Genomic DNA, 14,524 nt, shown 5'->3' with positions numbered 1-14,524 from the left:
CTCTTGGTGAAACTTGTGGGGGTGGGGCACGACTGGTTCAGGCTTTGGGGCAGTAGCCCTGTTTTTTTGTTTTGTTTTGTTTTGTTTTGTTTTGTTTTATGCCCTCTTGCTCTTTCTGTCATATTGGGCATTTACAAAACTTCACTCAGTGCCTTCCTTGTGTCCAGCCATGTGCTAGGTAACGCTATGGACCAAGTCCCCGTTGGTACCTGCCCTCCGTGGGGGGGCCCCGCAGTCCCAACCGCGAGTGCACACAGGGCCAGGAATGGGAGGCATGGGCAGAGGGGTCAGGGCCAGGACAGGGGAAGCCCAGGACACTAAGGCAGCCCATAGTGGTACTTCACCCATTCTGGAGCGTCAAGGGAGAACGGAAGGTGTATTTTCAGGATGGGGAAACAAGTTTAAAGATCCAGAGGCCGTCTACCGTCATTTTTGAGTACTTGCTATGGTACATAAAAGACTGGGGATTAGGCAGGAAGGAAGAAAACAGACAAAAATCTCAGCGTTTATGGCGGCGGCGGGCACGTAAAGTCATTTTGTGAAAACTGAAATTCAATCACTGTGGCCGGATCCTGGGGAGCCAGGAGGAGTGTGCTTCAGGCCAGACGGTAAAGGGCTTTGTGGCAAAAGGGGAGGAGCTGGGACTTTGTCCCCGGGGCAGTAGCGAGCAAGGAATGAGTTCCCAGCAGTGGAGGTGGCATCCTGCCTGAGAGGAAGGACGGGGCTCCGGAAGGAGGGGTGCTGGAGAGACCACCCAGGACTTGCAGAGAAATCCTGAGGATTAAGAAAGGGGCCGCGGGGTACAGAGCGGGCGGGAGCTGGGGGGCCGGGCAGGAAGACAGGAAGCCGGCTGCGATCGCCCAGGCAACGTAGGCCGCGCCGAACCATTGGCTGGTCTTCAGCGGCGTCATCCTTGCCCGGCAGCTTCCGCCCTCGGAACGCCGGGGGCGCGTCCTCCGCCGGGGCTCAGCCCCACCCGCCCGGAAAGCGGGGTGGGGAGGGGCGTGCCAAGCAGCCTCGCCCCGCCCCCCCACCCCTGGGCCGACGGGCGTCCTCACCTGGTATAAAAGTATCGCAGAGAGCAATGCTGACGATTTTGGAGCGAGGACAGTGGCTGAGTTGAAGGAAACGGTTCTGACGTCCTCGCCACGCTCCACCCTCGAGACGTGGCCCCGCCCCCGGGCGAGTCGGAATCCTTTAAAAGGTCCGGGGAGTAAGTAAAGGGAGGGCGGGTCGGGCGTCTCCTGGCTACAGGCGGGTGGCTCCACCCAGCCAATCCTTGCCCCGCGGCGGGCAGGACTCCAGCCAATCGCGACTCGCGATTCGGCCCCGGGGCGGAGCTGGGTGGGCCGGAGGCCAAACCGAGAGGCCCTGGGGAGGTGAGTGAGTCTCCTGCTCGGCGCTGGTGGGTCGTAAAGCTGTGGACGTTCCAGGACTTGGTCACTGCGAACCTGGCAGCTAAGGTGAGAGAGAGAGTGAAGCCACCCAGCTTGAGATTTGCCCTGGGTTAGGGGAAGTGGAGGCGCGCCCCCCGAGAGTTGTGGAGGCGGGGTCTGGGCGTGGGTAGGGGGTGCAGATAAGGGTGACTGATGGGGTTGGTGGGGTTTGGGGACTGGAGGCTGAATTCGAGATCCCGGACTGAAGGCGAAGTTGGTAGGGCAGGATCTTCAAGTGGACGGAGTTTGAAGCTGGGACATGGGGTGTTTGGAGAAGCGAGAGAACCAAGGAAGGAACTTTTGGGGCAGGAAATCTGAAGATTGGGACAATTGGCGTCTCCCGTGCGGGTTGAATTCGGGGCTCCAGTGTTCTGGAAAAGGTGTGAGGGGTTGGGGCTGGGATTCTGGGCATTTGGAAAAGCGAGAGAACTACGTGCAAGGAATATTGGTGAGGGAAACGCAGTGGAGGAGAGGAGGTGCTGGGGAGAATCCCATGTTCAGGTCTTGGAGTCAGAGGGAGAGTTGGGGGGTGAAGTCGAAAGGCGTTTGAAAGATGGGAGAATAGGAGAAAGTTGACGGCTGAGGGTATCAAAATTAGGCTCCCGAATGGAGTAGATCGGAGCGCATTTGTAGTTTTTGAGCAATGTGTTGGGGCCTGGGTCTGTGGACCCGAGAGCAGTTTGGGGGAAGAATCTGGGGCCTTCTTGGGGTCCGAAGGACCAGGAGAAAGCAGTTGTAGGGCCGGAGTCTGGGGTGGGGGAGGGGAGTTCCAGGCGTGGAGCTCAGACCCGCCGCCCTAGGGGCAGCGGAGGGCGGGGCTCGGCAGGCTCCGGGCAGCTGGACGTCCGGGTTCCCTTCCCCCACCTGCCCCGGGCCCTGTGCGCATGCCCTAGGGGAGGGCGGGGGAGGGTGCTCCCTCCGGCGTGCGGAGCCCTCTGGGGATTGTAGTGCACGCTCAACGTTATTGAGCGTGCCAGGCAGCTCTTGGCCCACATTTCCCAGAAGCCTCTGGGCTAAATTGTTGCCTACCTGGATTCTGACTGGAGTTCCATGGAGGGGGCGGAGCCTGGCAGGAGTCGAGTTTTAGCAAATTTTCTTGTGGGGTGCGCTTTGGGGGAGGCCGAAGGAGTAGAAGAGGGAAGGAGGGAGGCTCCTTCCCAGCTTTTGGGTGTGCTTCCAGTGGGTTAGGAAGAGGACATGGAAAGAAATTACTCCCCGGGATGCCTGGGAGGCTTAGTCGCTTAAGCGGTTACCTTCTGCTAGGGTCACGATCCCGGGGTCCTGGGATGGACCTCGCTTACAGCTCCGCATTCGGTGGGGGGGGGTCTGCTTCTCCCACTCCCTTTGCCCTTCCCTTCCACTTGCGCGCTCTCTCTCGAAAATAAATAAAATCTTTAAAAAGAAGATACACTTCCTGTGAAAGAAGAGTCTCAACAAATAGGTGTCTTAACGGGGCTCCAAGTGGCTTGAATATAATAGGCCGTCAATAGATAAAAATATTGAATGAATAAATGGCAATTAAATTCTTGTTTGTTAAGGTTAACTGTAGGTGGGCCCCATGCATATTTTACAGGTGGGATCTCCTTGAGCATATGGTAAGAAATTTTACAGTCCTCATTTTACAGATGGGGAAACTGAGACCTGATAAAAAAACCGAGAGGCGATATCACATAACTTACAAGGATCAAACAGCTGAGCAGTGTCAAAGGTAGAATTTAAACCCAAGTTTCCTGCCTCCAGGCCAGGTCCCCATACTCCACACCTGTTATATGTAACACTTTTGAAGAAATGAGTATTGTGTCTCAAGGAGACAAATTGACTATTCAAGGCCACACAGGCAAGTAAGTGGGATGCAAACCCAGCTATGTGTCTGTCCAGATTTAGTTTTCTCCTCCGCAGCCCTGTGGGATTCCTCCTATGTCCATTTTATAGATTTGGGATTTGAACTAGCCCTACTATGTCTGACTTGCTCCTCTTCTCTCTTCAGGGCACCATGGTAGGAGGTTTGAAGAGGAAACACTCGGATTTGGAGGAGGAAGAGGAGGTTGAGAAGTGGGACTGGGGTTCAGCAGGCCTGCGGAGCTACCAGCAAGCCCTGCTTCGAATCTCCTTAGACAAAGTCCAGCGAAGCCTGGGCCCCCGAGCCCCGAGCCTACGCAGGCATGTCCTCATACACAATACCCTCCAGCAGCTCCAGGCTGCCCTTTGCCTGGCTCCAGCACCCACCCTGCCCCCTGAGCCCCTATTCCTGGGCGAGGAGGACTTCTCCCTGTCAGCCACCATCGGTTCTATTCTCAGGGAACTGGAGACGTCCATGGACGAGACGGAGCCCCCTCAGAATCCAGTGGCTCCCGCAGGTCCCCAGAACGAAGTGCTGCCCCAGCCCGATCCAGTCTTCTTAGAAGCTCTGAGCTCCCGGTACCTGGGGGATTCTGGTCTGGATGACTTCTTTCTGGACATTGACACATCAGCTGTGGAGAAGGAGCCTGCCCTGGCCCCCCCGGAGCCTCCTCACAACCTCTTCTGTGCCCCAGGGTCCTGGGAGTGGAATGAACTAGATCACATTATGGAAATCATTCTGGGATCCTAAAACTTTGGGGGCTCTTTCCTCATCTCAGCCTCGGTGGGCTGGATCCCTGGATGCCACTGTGTGTGTGTATGTGTGTTTTGGTGGGGTCTCTAAGCCGTGACTGTGGCCTCCTCTCCTCCCATTTCACGGTTCCACAAACCATCTTGCATGTGTGTGTGGGTCTGGTTATCGCAGCCTTCTGTGAAGGTGGGTCTTCCTGAATTAATTTATCTGTTCCAAATGCCTTAACATGACTCTGTTTCTGGGAGTCTGATTTCCCACTTCCCACATTGCTTCTGCCTTTCCCTCCAGTTCCTACTCCTCTTGTGACCACTGGGGCCTCAGGGAAGATAAATCTGGGCCTGTCAGAGGATGACAGGGATGTGCTGCCTGGTTACTATGGGAACTCAGACTTTGCTTCTTGCACCTCAAGGGAACAGGAGGGGCTGGCCTCCTCCCCCAAGGTTGAACCCCACCTCTTTGGCAAGACCCCATCCCAGCAGTCTCCTGATTCATAACCAGGCCGGACCACGTGCAATAGGGTGGAAACCAAACCACTCCATGCCGCGTTATTTAAAACAAAGGCGGGTTTTGTGGTGGGTTTTGTTTGTTTTTTGCTTGTTTGTAATGACTTTTTTGTTGTTGTTTTTTTTAATAAAAGTATTTTGGAAGGGCTGGTGTTGCCTGAAGTTTCTAAACCTCAGCGGGTCAGTGGGAGGGACCCCAGGCACCTGCACCCCTTACCTGCCAAAGTGGGGGCAGCATATTGTTAAACGTAATAACTACTGAGTACTTAAGAGTACTATTCTATCCACTTTGTTTGAATTAAGTCATTTAATCTTAATGGTTATATAGAATTTTGTTAACAGGCTTTACATAGGAGGAACCTCAAGTTCAGAGGGGATGAATCAATTGCTCCCGGTCACACTGCAAGAAAAGCAACGACCATGGGGCACCTGGGTACCTCAGTTGGTTAAGCAACTGTCTTCAGGTCATGAACCTGGGGTCCTAGGATCGAGTTCTACTCAGCTGGGAGCCTGCTTCTCCCTCTGACCCTCTCCCCTCTCATGCTGTTTCTCAATCTCTCTCAGATACATAAACAAATATAATATTTAAAAAAAAAAAGAACCAGGGAGCAAGGACCCAAAACTAAGTTTGGCCTCCAGCCACTGGTTCTTTTTTTTTTTTTTTTTTTTAAGATTTTATTTATTTGACACACAGAGATCACAAGTAGGCAGAGGCAGGCAGAGAGAGAGAGGGAAGCAGGCTCCCCACTGAGCAGAGAGCCTGATGTGGGACTCGATCCCAGGACCCTGAGATCATGACCTGAGCCCAAGGCAGAGGTTCAACCCACTGAGCCACCCAGGCGCCCCAGCCACTGGTTCTTAACTATTTGTGTCTTTGCTACTTGGTAAACTTAGATCGCCAGCCACATGGATGCATACAGGAGGAGAAACAGTACCATGAATTACTAAAAGGATAGGTCACTCTTAGCACTTAAAAAGTCACCTCTTTCATTGTATGCAATGTATTGCTGAGGCCCAAAGGGTAAGGAAGATGCCCCAAAATAGCATTAAGTGTAGATCTTTCTAGGGGCGCCTGGGTGGCTCAACTGGTTAGGCGTCTGCCTGCAGCTCAGTTCATGATCTTGGGGTCCTGGGACCAAGCTGAGGTGCTCCCTGCTCAGCAGGGAGCCTACTTCCCCCTCCTACCCTTCTGCTGTGTGCTCTCACTCTTCTCTCAAAAAAAAAAAAAAAATCTTTTTGAAAACACTTTTTTTTTTTTTAAGATTTTATTTATTTATTTGACAGAGATCACAAGTAGGCAGCGAGGCAGGCAGAGAGAGAGGAAGAGGAAGCAGGCTCCCTGCTGAGCAGAGAGCCCGATGCGGGGCTCGATCCCAGGACCCTGGGACCACGACCCAAGCCAAAAGCAGAGGCCTTAACCCAGAGCCACCCGGGTGCCCCTGAAAAAACATTTTAGAAAAAGATCTAGAAAACTGTTGACCAGGCTGAAGTTAAAGTACTAAGGATTTATTTGGGAGGTACAAGCCCAGGATGGTGAGTAGAGAGAAGAGGGGAGGTCCAGGAAGATGGAATGTGAAATACTGCTGCCCTGGCTAGGCCTGCAAAGACGTTTGAAAGCTCACCAGGTAAGTTTACACAGCATTAGGGACTTTTCTGGAAGGTTTGCAAAGAGGAACCACACCAGGGTGGAGTCCACAGGCCAGGAAAGGAGGGGGATTTTGCCTGTGCTTTCTGACCTAAAGCCAAGATTCTCTCCCTAAGAGGGGCTTTGCATCTAAAAGCAAAAAATAAAATACACACACACACACACACACACACACACACACACACACACACACACACCTGAAAGTGAGGTAGCTGACCAATGGGTGCCAATCAAGAGAGAGGAGATGGTCATGAGAACCTCAAGACACATGTTTCACATCTCAATATGGATGCCCACTGGATCAGGTCTTACCCCTACTTAAAACACTCAGTGACCTCTCACACCCAGAATAAAACCCAAACTTCTGTAAGACCCGGCAATCTTGCTCCTAACTTTGCAGTTTAATCTCCACTATTCCTCACCTCAAGTCACACAGGTCTCATTTGACCTCAAGCTCATATACCCCAGGGCCTTTGCTCCTGTCAATGGCCCAGAGGACATTTCTCCTACAGCTTCATTGATCCAAATGTCCCATTCTCAGATCTCCAGGTGCACCATCCCCCCACCACCCTCTATTTGATTTTCTTAGTAGCACCTATTCTATCTCAAGTTATTTATTACCTATTTATGGTTAGGCTTCAGGTCTATTAGCACCGGGAGAGGGAGGGGTTTTGTTGGTCTTACCCTAGCTGTATGTCCCAGTACACAGAACTATGCTCAGTACAGGTGTGCACTCAAAAACAAACTTTTTGTTTTCCTATTGAAAAAAAGAACTCCCACCCTCCCTCTTACCTCTCTGAATTCATCTTCCTCACACTACCACTCTCCAGTTCTTTGAACACACCAGCATGTCCCAACCTCAGGCCTCCAGGAGTACCCACCTCACCCAGCGATTGTGTAACCCATGAAAAGGAGGACCCAATGTACCCTAAGGATTCCAATAATTGCTTACATTTATTGGCTGCCTGCTGTGGGCCTGGTGCTCCTCCAGTCATGGGAATAAAATAGCTCCTGCTCTCACACAGCAATGCATTTGGGGAAGGCTGAAATACACACAAAAATAAGTAAAATGTGCTGTCCATCAGGAGGTGATAAATGCTGTAGAGAAAAAGAAAGCAGTTAAGTGGTGGGGCATTGTTATTTCAATGGGATGGCCAGAGAAGGCCTCACTGACAAGGTGACATTTGAGTTAAGACCTGAAGGAGGTGAGAAGTGAGTCATTATCATTTGGGGGTGGGGTGGGGAGGGGGATCCATCCTGGTAGCGGTAACAGCTAGTGCAAAGGCCCTGAGGTCAGAACATGAGTGGAATGTTTGCAGAACCCTGAAGAGGTCAGTGTACCTGGAGCAGAGTGTACAAGAACAGAGAGCATCTTACAAGATGAGGTGAACAAGATGGGTGTCCCACGGGAAGGAGTGAGCTTTACCGAATTTGATGGAAGCCATGGAAGGCTGCTGAGCAGAGGAGAGATGAGCCCTGACTCACCTTTTACTAGGCCCTCTTTGCCTTACAGATATCCGAGTGAAAAGGAATCCTGTAGCTTGCTAGTACCACAATGAGGACAGTATAAGGAATACCCACACTTTCCAGGTAAACAAACAGGCTAACAGAGGCCCAGATCCTGCCCGGTTAAAGAACTGATGAGAGAAGTGTAAAGGCTGGCCCGCAGACGAACCGGGCCTGAGGACAGAGTCCACCTTCCCCAAACTGCTCTCCTCCCGCCTGCGGGGGTGGGGGCGCTGGGGGGTGGTGGTGTGGATGGGGCGCGGCCGTCGTGGGGCGTGGCCGGCGAGGCAGGCCCCTCCCACCTGCCCAACTGCACCCCCACCCGGAGCTGGCGGGGCGGTGGAATACCCCGGAGGCGGCGGCGGTGGCGGGAGCCTGCCCGGCGCCTGCTCCCTCCCCAGAGGCCGGGTGGGGCGGCAGGCTGGGGCGGCCGGCTGGGGGCGGGGCGCTTCCCTCCCCCACCCCCATCCCCTGCGGGCGGAGGCTCCTCCCCAGGCCTGCTGGCCCCGATGGCTTGCTTCTGGTTTCATTTCCCAAAGCTTGACCTCTATCCCTCTCCCTTCCCCCCCCCCCCCCCCCCCCTCCCGCCCCTCCTCCTTCCCTCCCCCCCTGCTTCCCCCCCCCCCCCCCCCCCCCCCCCCCCCCCCAGCCCTTTGAATTCCTGGCTCCTTCTGCGCTTTCTGGTCTCAGCTCCAGGGTCACCTCCTCAGGGACGTTCTCCTGGACCACCCTGGCACAGGCCTCCGTATTATCCCGTCCTATTTTGTTTTCTTCAAGGCACCAAAGAGAGGTCGACATTATCTTCTTCGTTTATTCATCTTCCAGGGTCTCAAACCACTCGGAATAAATCATAACGGTCTCTAGACGTCTCTAAACGGCCCGAAAGCTTCTCCGACCGCCCCCTCCGCAACATACAGTCCAGCTACACTGGCCTCGCTGCCCCGCAGACTCCGTCCTCGAGGCCTTTGCATTGGCCCTTCCCTGTGGCTGGAGCATTCTTCTACCAGAGCTTTACTACTTCTCTCATTTCATCAGGTCTACTCTGGGAACTTTCTACCAGCATCAGCACCCGCCCAGTCTACCGCACGCCCTTTCATTCCTCTCCTTTCGCTCTGCTTTATTCTTTTCCTTTTCACTTGTCACCTTCTAAAATACTAAATTATTTATTATATAAAGTGTATTGTCCACCCCCCCAATCAGGGATTTTTATATAATTACTGCCCTATCTGGCGCACAGGTGTTCGATCCATGAATGTTTTTGTTGTCATACTTTTCTGTTTACCCCCTCCCCTGATCCATGAAAAGAGAGACCACTGTGTGAGACTTATCCAGCGCTGTACCCCTAGTGTCTACAACGGCGTCCATGATATAGTAGGTGCTCAATAAACACATTTTGATCAAATTCTTGAGGTTCCTATGAATCTCCAGCATGTGATCTGGAGCAAGCCACTTTTTTTCCTAGGCCATAAGGATAGGTTACGGGGGAAATTATGTGAATTTGCCTGGGAGGGGCTTGGTTCTAATTAGCATTTTACCCTCTTTTTATTAATTAAAAAAATTTTTTAATTAAGCATATAGAAAAGATAGGGGCAGGGGTGCCTGGGTGGCTCAGTCAGTTGAGTGTCTGCCTTCTGCTCAGGTCGTGATCCTGGGGTCCTGGGATGGAGCTCCCTCTTCACTGAGTCACCCAGGCCTCACCCCCTCCTCCCGCCCCCTGCCACAAATATCTTTTGTAGCTGTCTCCTCTTCCCCAAATCAGGATTCATTGAGAGTTCATGTGCTTATTTAGTCATAATAAAGAAATTATATAGTAACTTTCATTCCAGAAATTTCCCCATTACTAAACCCACCAATCCCTTTTTCTGTTTTCTCAAAATGAATTTTCGGTGGAACAGCCCAGTTGTACTTGTAGATGTCCCACATTCTGTATTTGTCTGATTGTGTTCACGTTTAATTTGTTCCTCTCTGTTTTCTGGAAACTGAAGCTCAGGTCTGGAGGCTTCACGAGATTCAGCCTATGAAATTTAACAGGGAGACCCCAAAGGGAATGTTGTATACTTCCTAAAGCATCACATGGGGTGGTACCCAGTGTCAGGGTGTCCCATGATTGTGGGTGCAGAGTTTCCTTACATGGTTAAGATGGTGAGCAGCACATCTCCCCATCATAAAAGGCTACTTGTCTCTTGGCAGTTAGCAAGCAACCTGTGGGGGAATGCCTTGGAGCCTGCCGAGATCCTGTTAACCTTTTACCCTAAGGTTTGAATGAACATCCATTGATAACTGCTGCCTGAATCAACTAATATAGTTAGAATTTTCTGGAGCTTACTTTGGCCAGGAGCTTTACTCCGGACAGTTCTTCCCACAACTCCAGAAAAGTTAGCAAATGAGCTACTTGAAGAAGCTAAGTCCCATTGTCAGTTTATCAGACAAGTGATAAATTCCTGTCTACCTATATCCCACTTTGTGCGTCCCCCCCACCTAATTGCCTGTGCCATAACCACAACAGCTATTACTACCAACAAAAGAACATGTTGTGCACCATTCTGAGCATTTTGTGCAATTATTCTTTTTTGTTTTTAAGATTTTATTTATCTGAGAGAGAGAGCGAGCCTGCGCACAAGCAGGGGGAGCGGCCGGCAGAGGGAGAGACAAGCAGGCTTCCCGCTGAGCAGGGAGCCCAATGGAGGGCTCCATCCCAGAACCCTGGGATCATGACCTGAGCCGAAGGCAGAAGCTGAACCGACTGAGCCACCCAGGCGCCCCCAATTATTATTTTTTCTTTTTTCTTTTAGATCTTATTTTTAAGTAATCTCTACACCAAACGCAGGCTTGAACTCAGAACTCGGAGATCAAGGGTCGCATGCTCCTCCGACTGGGCCAGTCTGGCGCCCCTGTGCGATTATTCTTTTTAATCCTCAAAATAATCTCATTTTAAAAAGATGAGGAACCGGAGACCCTAGGGGATTAAAACACTTGCCCAAAGTCGCAGAGCTACTTAGGGAATGGAGCCCGGGATGTGACTCCCGTGGCTCCACTCCTAACTCCGCCCGCTCCTCCTCCCCACCCCCTGTAACCGCCATTGAGTCCAGCTGCCCGGCCTCTATTTGCTCAGTGTGCTACAGGGCTCTTACAGACACAACCTTCTTTTAAATTTTCTAACTCTCAAAACATAGGCAAGAAGATGCCCATTTAACAGAGTCTGTATGGCTCAGAGGGGTCCAAGCATTTTTCCAAGATAGCACACCCAGTGAGCGGTCAGAATGTGAACCCATGCCTATCCGGCTTAGAGTGCAGACCCCTGTTAGGGTTAGGTCTGCAAGGAGCTCAGTTGCTGGGTTTTGGCAAGTGTGTGGGCAGGTGTGCGGACCCGCACCTCGAGAAGCAAGAAACACCACCCAACTGTCCCGCGGCAAAAAAAAAAAGCCAACCCACCTGGCCGGGTACCCTCACGCAGTCGCTGGGCATGCGCCCTGAAACCACCCTCCTCTCCCTTCGAGCCTTCCTTCTACAGGCTCCGCCCACCACCGTCCCAGGCCAATCCCCAGGTGGAAGGCGGGGCCACTACAGGAGTGGGCGGTAGTTAAGGGGAGTCTGGAGCCCGGAGTCGTGCGCCGGAGTCAGAACTGCGTCTCCCGACCCAGGCGTCGGTTGCTGAAGGAGAGCGAGCGAGCGATGCTGCCGTCGCCGCTTCCTGATTGGTTGCGCGTGGATCCCTCTTCGTTCTGATTGGCAGCGGGTCAGCTAGGTATGTAAATGAAGTAAAGGGGCCTGAGGAGAGAAGGGAGACCCGCGGCGGGGTCGTTTGGGAGGTTCGATCCCCGGGTCCGCCGGTGAGCACCGGGGCTGCCCGGCATCAAGATGCGCGGGCTCCTAAGTGCCGCCCGGCCGGGCTGGGTGAATCACGCCGCAGCCCGGGAAGGGGGCGGAGGCGCCGGCTCTCTGGCTCCGGCTGCGTGACTCACCCGCCCCCGCCGCCGCCGCTTCGGGAGGAGCCGCCTCCACTGCCTGCCGGAAGCGAGCACGGGCCGAGAGGGCAGAAGAGCCCTCCGGGGATCCCGACCCGCACGGCCCTGGGAGGCAGGCAGGAATGACAGGCAGGACGTGGGGGCAGTGTCGAGGTTCCCGGGGTCCGAGGGGCCGGAATCCCCGGGGAAAGCCGTCCTGGCGCCGCTAGGGGGCGCCGGGACCAGGGGGAGGAGTCCGGGTGGGGGCTGAATTCCTGGGGTTCTGGACTCCCGGGTCTTCGGGGAAGGAGGCAAGAACCGTTTTGAGTAGTGTGAGAGGGTCAGTCTTAATGTCCTGTTGGCCAGGGGCTCGGGGACTGGACCCTGCAAGCTACCAAACTTGCTTTTTAGCAAGTTGGGCCCGGGGTCCGGAACCCCAGGGGCCCCTACCCCGGGGAAAGTGTGGGTTTTTAAAAATTCTCTCAGTGACCCCCGGTGCCCGTCAGGATTTCCCAGCAAGCTCTGTCTACTCTGCCTCCCAAATAAATCCTGAATCAACCAACTTTCTTCCAAGTCCACTGCCAACCACCTTCTTCTCCAAGCCACCATCATCACCCGCCCCAGAGTGCAGTAGCCTCTGAATGGAGCTCGGGACCACGTTCTTCTCCGGTTTCCCTTCCTTCCCGCGTCATCTTCCTCAAAGCAGCTTAGGGGGATCTTCTGGAAACCTTACCAGTTCACAACGCCACCGTATTCCCTGATCAAAATCCTTCAATGACACAGTGCAGTCCAAACTCTGCCTCTGCTTGTTCTCCAAACCCCGTCCCATCCTGCATCACTCTGTGCGTTGACAACACTGGTGCTTTTTATTTTATTTTATTTTTATTTTATTTTAAGTTCAAGTTCATCCAGCCTCCAAGTCTTTCTTTGCCTTTGTTGTTGTTCTTTCTTACCTGAATGCTTTCCCCTTGGTTCTTCCTTGGCTGACTCCTGCTTGAGGGCTCAGCTCAAATATCACCTCCTCCCAGGAGCCTTCCCAGACCACTCTCTAGAGAACCTGTTAGGATCTTCCTAGCACCATCTGTACATTTCCTGTATTTATTTGTCTGATGGGTGGTAGACACTCAATAAATGTCAAACTATGTGAAACAGCTGCTTTCCCGGGGTTAAAAAAAATTTCCTGAATATTGGGCGCTTCACCTGGTTCGCTAAAGAAATATACTAGCTATTCAGAGTACTTGTTAATCAGAAGAGTTACAATGTATTAGGCACTGTTGTAAGTTATTTTTGTATATTATCGCACTGATTCCATAAAACAACTCTTTGAAGTAGATAACTATTATCATTCGTATCTTAAAGTTTCCCTAAGAAAGCAGAGGCTCAGGAAATTAAATGGCCTGCCCAAGATCACACCTGCACATCAGTTATCAGAGCCTGGGTTTGAACTTCACGTTGACTTTCTATAACGAATGACTGACTCCTCCCTTCCTGCAGATGATGCTGAGCAAAGGTCTGAAGCGCAAGCGGGAGGAGGAGCAGGAGAAGGAAACCCTGGCAGTGGACACCTGGTGGCTGGATCCCAGCCTCCCTGCTGCAGCCCAGGCCCCCCCACCCGCCACCTCCAGTTCCCTCTTTGACCTTTCGGTGCTCAAGCTCCACCACAGCCTGCGGCAGAGCGAGCCGGACCTGCGGCACCTGGTTCTGGTAGTGAACACGCTGAGGCGCGTCCAGGCATCCATGGCCCCCGAGGCGACCCTGCCACCTGTGCCCAGACCCTCTGCGGCCCCTTGTGTGGCTGACAGCCTGCTGGCCAGCTCCGATGCCGCCCTCTCGGCCTCCATGGCCAGCCTGCTGGAGGACCTCAGCCATATCGAGGGCCTGAGCCAGGCCCCCCAGCCCTTGGTGGACGAGGGGCCCCCAGGCCGCCCAGCCGGGGGATCCCCACCCAGCCTGGGTGCCTTGGACCTGCTGGGCCCAGCCACTGGCTGTCTGCTGGACGATGAGCTCGAGGGCCTGTTTGAGGACATTGACACCTCTATGTATGACAGTGAACTTTGGGCACCAGCCTCCGAGGCCCTCAAACCTGGCCCTGAGGATGGACCTGGCAAGGAGGAGGCTCTGGAACTGGATGAGGCCGAGTTGGACTACCTCCTGGACGTGTTAGTGGGCACACAGGCCCTGGAGCGGCCACCGGGTCCGGGGCGCTGATGCCCACAGCGGGGATGGTAGTCTGGTGTCCCAACTGAGCCTGGTGGCCGGACCAGCTCTCCTCTGAAAGACATAGCTGGCTTCCCTAGAACAGAGAGAGAGAGGCTTTGGAGAGAAGAATCCAGTCCTGAGCAACTCCACCTCTATCCTCTTGTCTAGGACTCGTGAGGGGAGGCTGGGGGAGGCTGGGATTGGCCGTGGGGATGGGAGGACAGGGCCTGGTGGCTGGAAGATGATTTGGACCAGGCCCTGTGCTGGACTGAAACCCCAGGGGCTGGAGCCTGGGAGTCTTTTCCCTGATGTGGGAAGAGACCACACCATTCTGTGGAAATTAAAACCAGTCCTGGGAAATTTCAAGTCTATGTGCTTTGTATCTGGGCTAAGGGCGACATAGTAACTTCCAGCATTTAGTGAGCAGGGAACTGGGCACCTGGCACAGTGCTAACCCTTGCCATCCCCCGAACAAGATGGGCGTCATTACTATCCCCACTTGACAGCCCAGAAACCTGAAGCTCCAAGAGGTCATCCCTTGAGGACGTGGGTTTCAGACCATGAACTTCACTGCTTTATATCGGTCTGAGAAGCAGATGGATTAGCTCTGGTAACTGGAGAAAACTCCCCAGAAGTACTTGGCCAGGTTTCTCTGGTGTGCCCAGTGGGTACATAATGGGGGGGGGGGGGGGGGGGGG

The 14,524-nt window shown here is 53.4% G+C and overlaps 2 protein-coding genes across 5 annotated transcripts; both read left to right on the top strand.

Annotated features, from left to right (window-relative positions):
• The first annotated feature begins 1,367 nt into the window (after positions 1-1,367).
• Positions 1,368-4,790, top strand: LOC111161479 (SERTA domain containing 3). Of its 2 annotated transcripts, none has more exons than XM_022525168.1 (2): positions 1,368-1,463; positions 3,424-4,790. In XM_022525168.1, exon 2 carries the CDS (start codon positions 3,430-3,432, stop codon positions 4,024-4,026), a length of 597 nt encoding a protein of 198 aa, XP_022380876.1. In that variant the 5' UTR covers positions 1,368-1,463; positions 3,424-3,429; the 3' UTR covers positions 4,027-4,790. The 2 variants fall into 2 exon arrangements, with proteins under 2 accessions (XP_022380876.1, XP_022380877.1); XM_022525169.1 differs by lacking the exon at positions 1,368-1,463 and adding an exon at positions 2,821-3,144.
• Positions 4,791-11,234: 6,444 nt separating this feature from the next.
• Positions 11,235-14,192, top strand: LOC111161513 (SERTA domain containing 1). 3 transcript variants are annotated; one of them, XM_022525224.1, is made up of 2 exons: positions 11,235-11,428; positions 13,122-14,192. In XM_022525224.1, the coding sequence occupies exon 2, from the start codon at positions 13,122-13,124 to the stop codon at positions 13,833-13,835; it is 714 nt and encodes a 237-aa protein (XP_022380932.1). In that variant the 5' UTR covers positions 11,235-11,428; the 3' UTR covers positions 13,836-14,192. The 3 variants fall into 3 exon arrangements, with proteins under 3 accessions (XP_022380932.1, XP_022380934.1, XP_022380933.1); XM_022525226.1 differs by lacking the exon at positions 11,235-11,428 and adding an exon at positions 11,476-11,513 and having other exon boundaries at positions 13,122-14,183; XM_022525225.1 differs by lacking the exon at positions 11,235-11,428 and adding an exon at positions 11,931-12,469 and having other exon boundaries at positions 13,122-14,183.
• The last annotated feature ends 332 nt before the right edge of the window (positions 14,193-14,524 follow it).

This window comes from Enhydra lutris, unplaced genomic scaffold (assembly GCF_002288905.1).
Source record: "Enhydra lutris kenyoni isolate GAN:26980312 unplaced genomic scaffold, ASM228890v2 scaffoldscaffold85, whole genome shotgun sequence".
NCBI classification, from domain to species: domain Eukaryota; kingdom Metazoa; phylum Chordata; class Mammalia; order Carnivora; family Mustelidae; genus Enhydra; species Enhydra lutris.
This window is presented reverse-complemented; position numbering and strand designations above follow the sequence as displayed.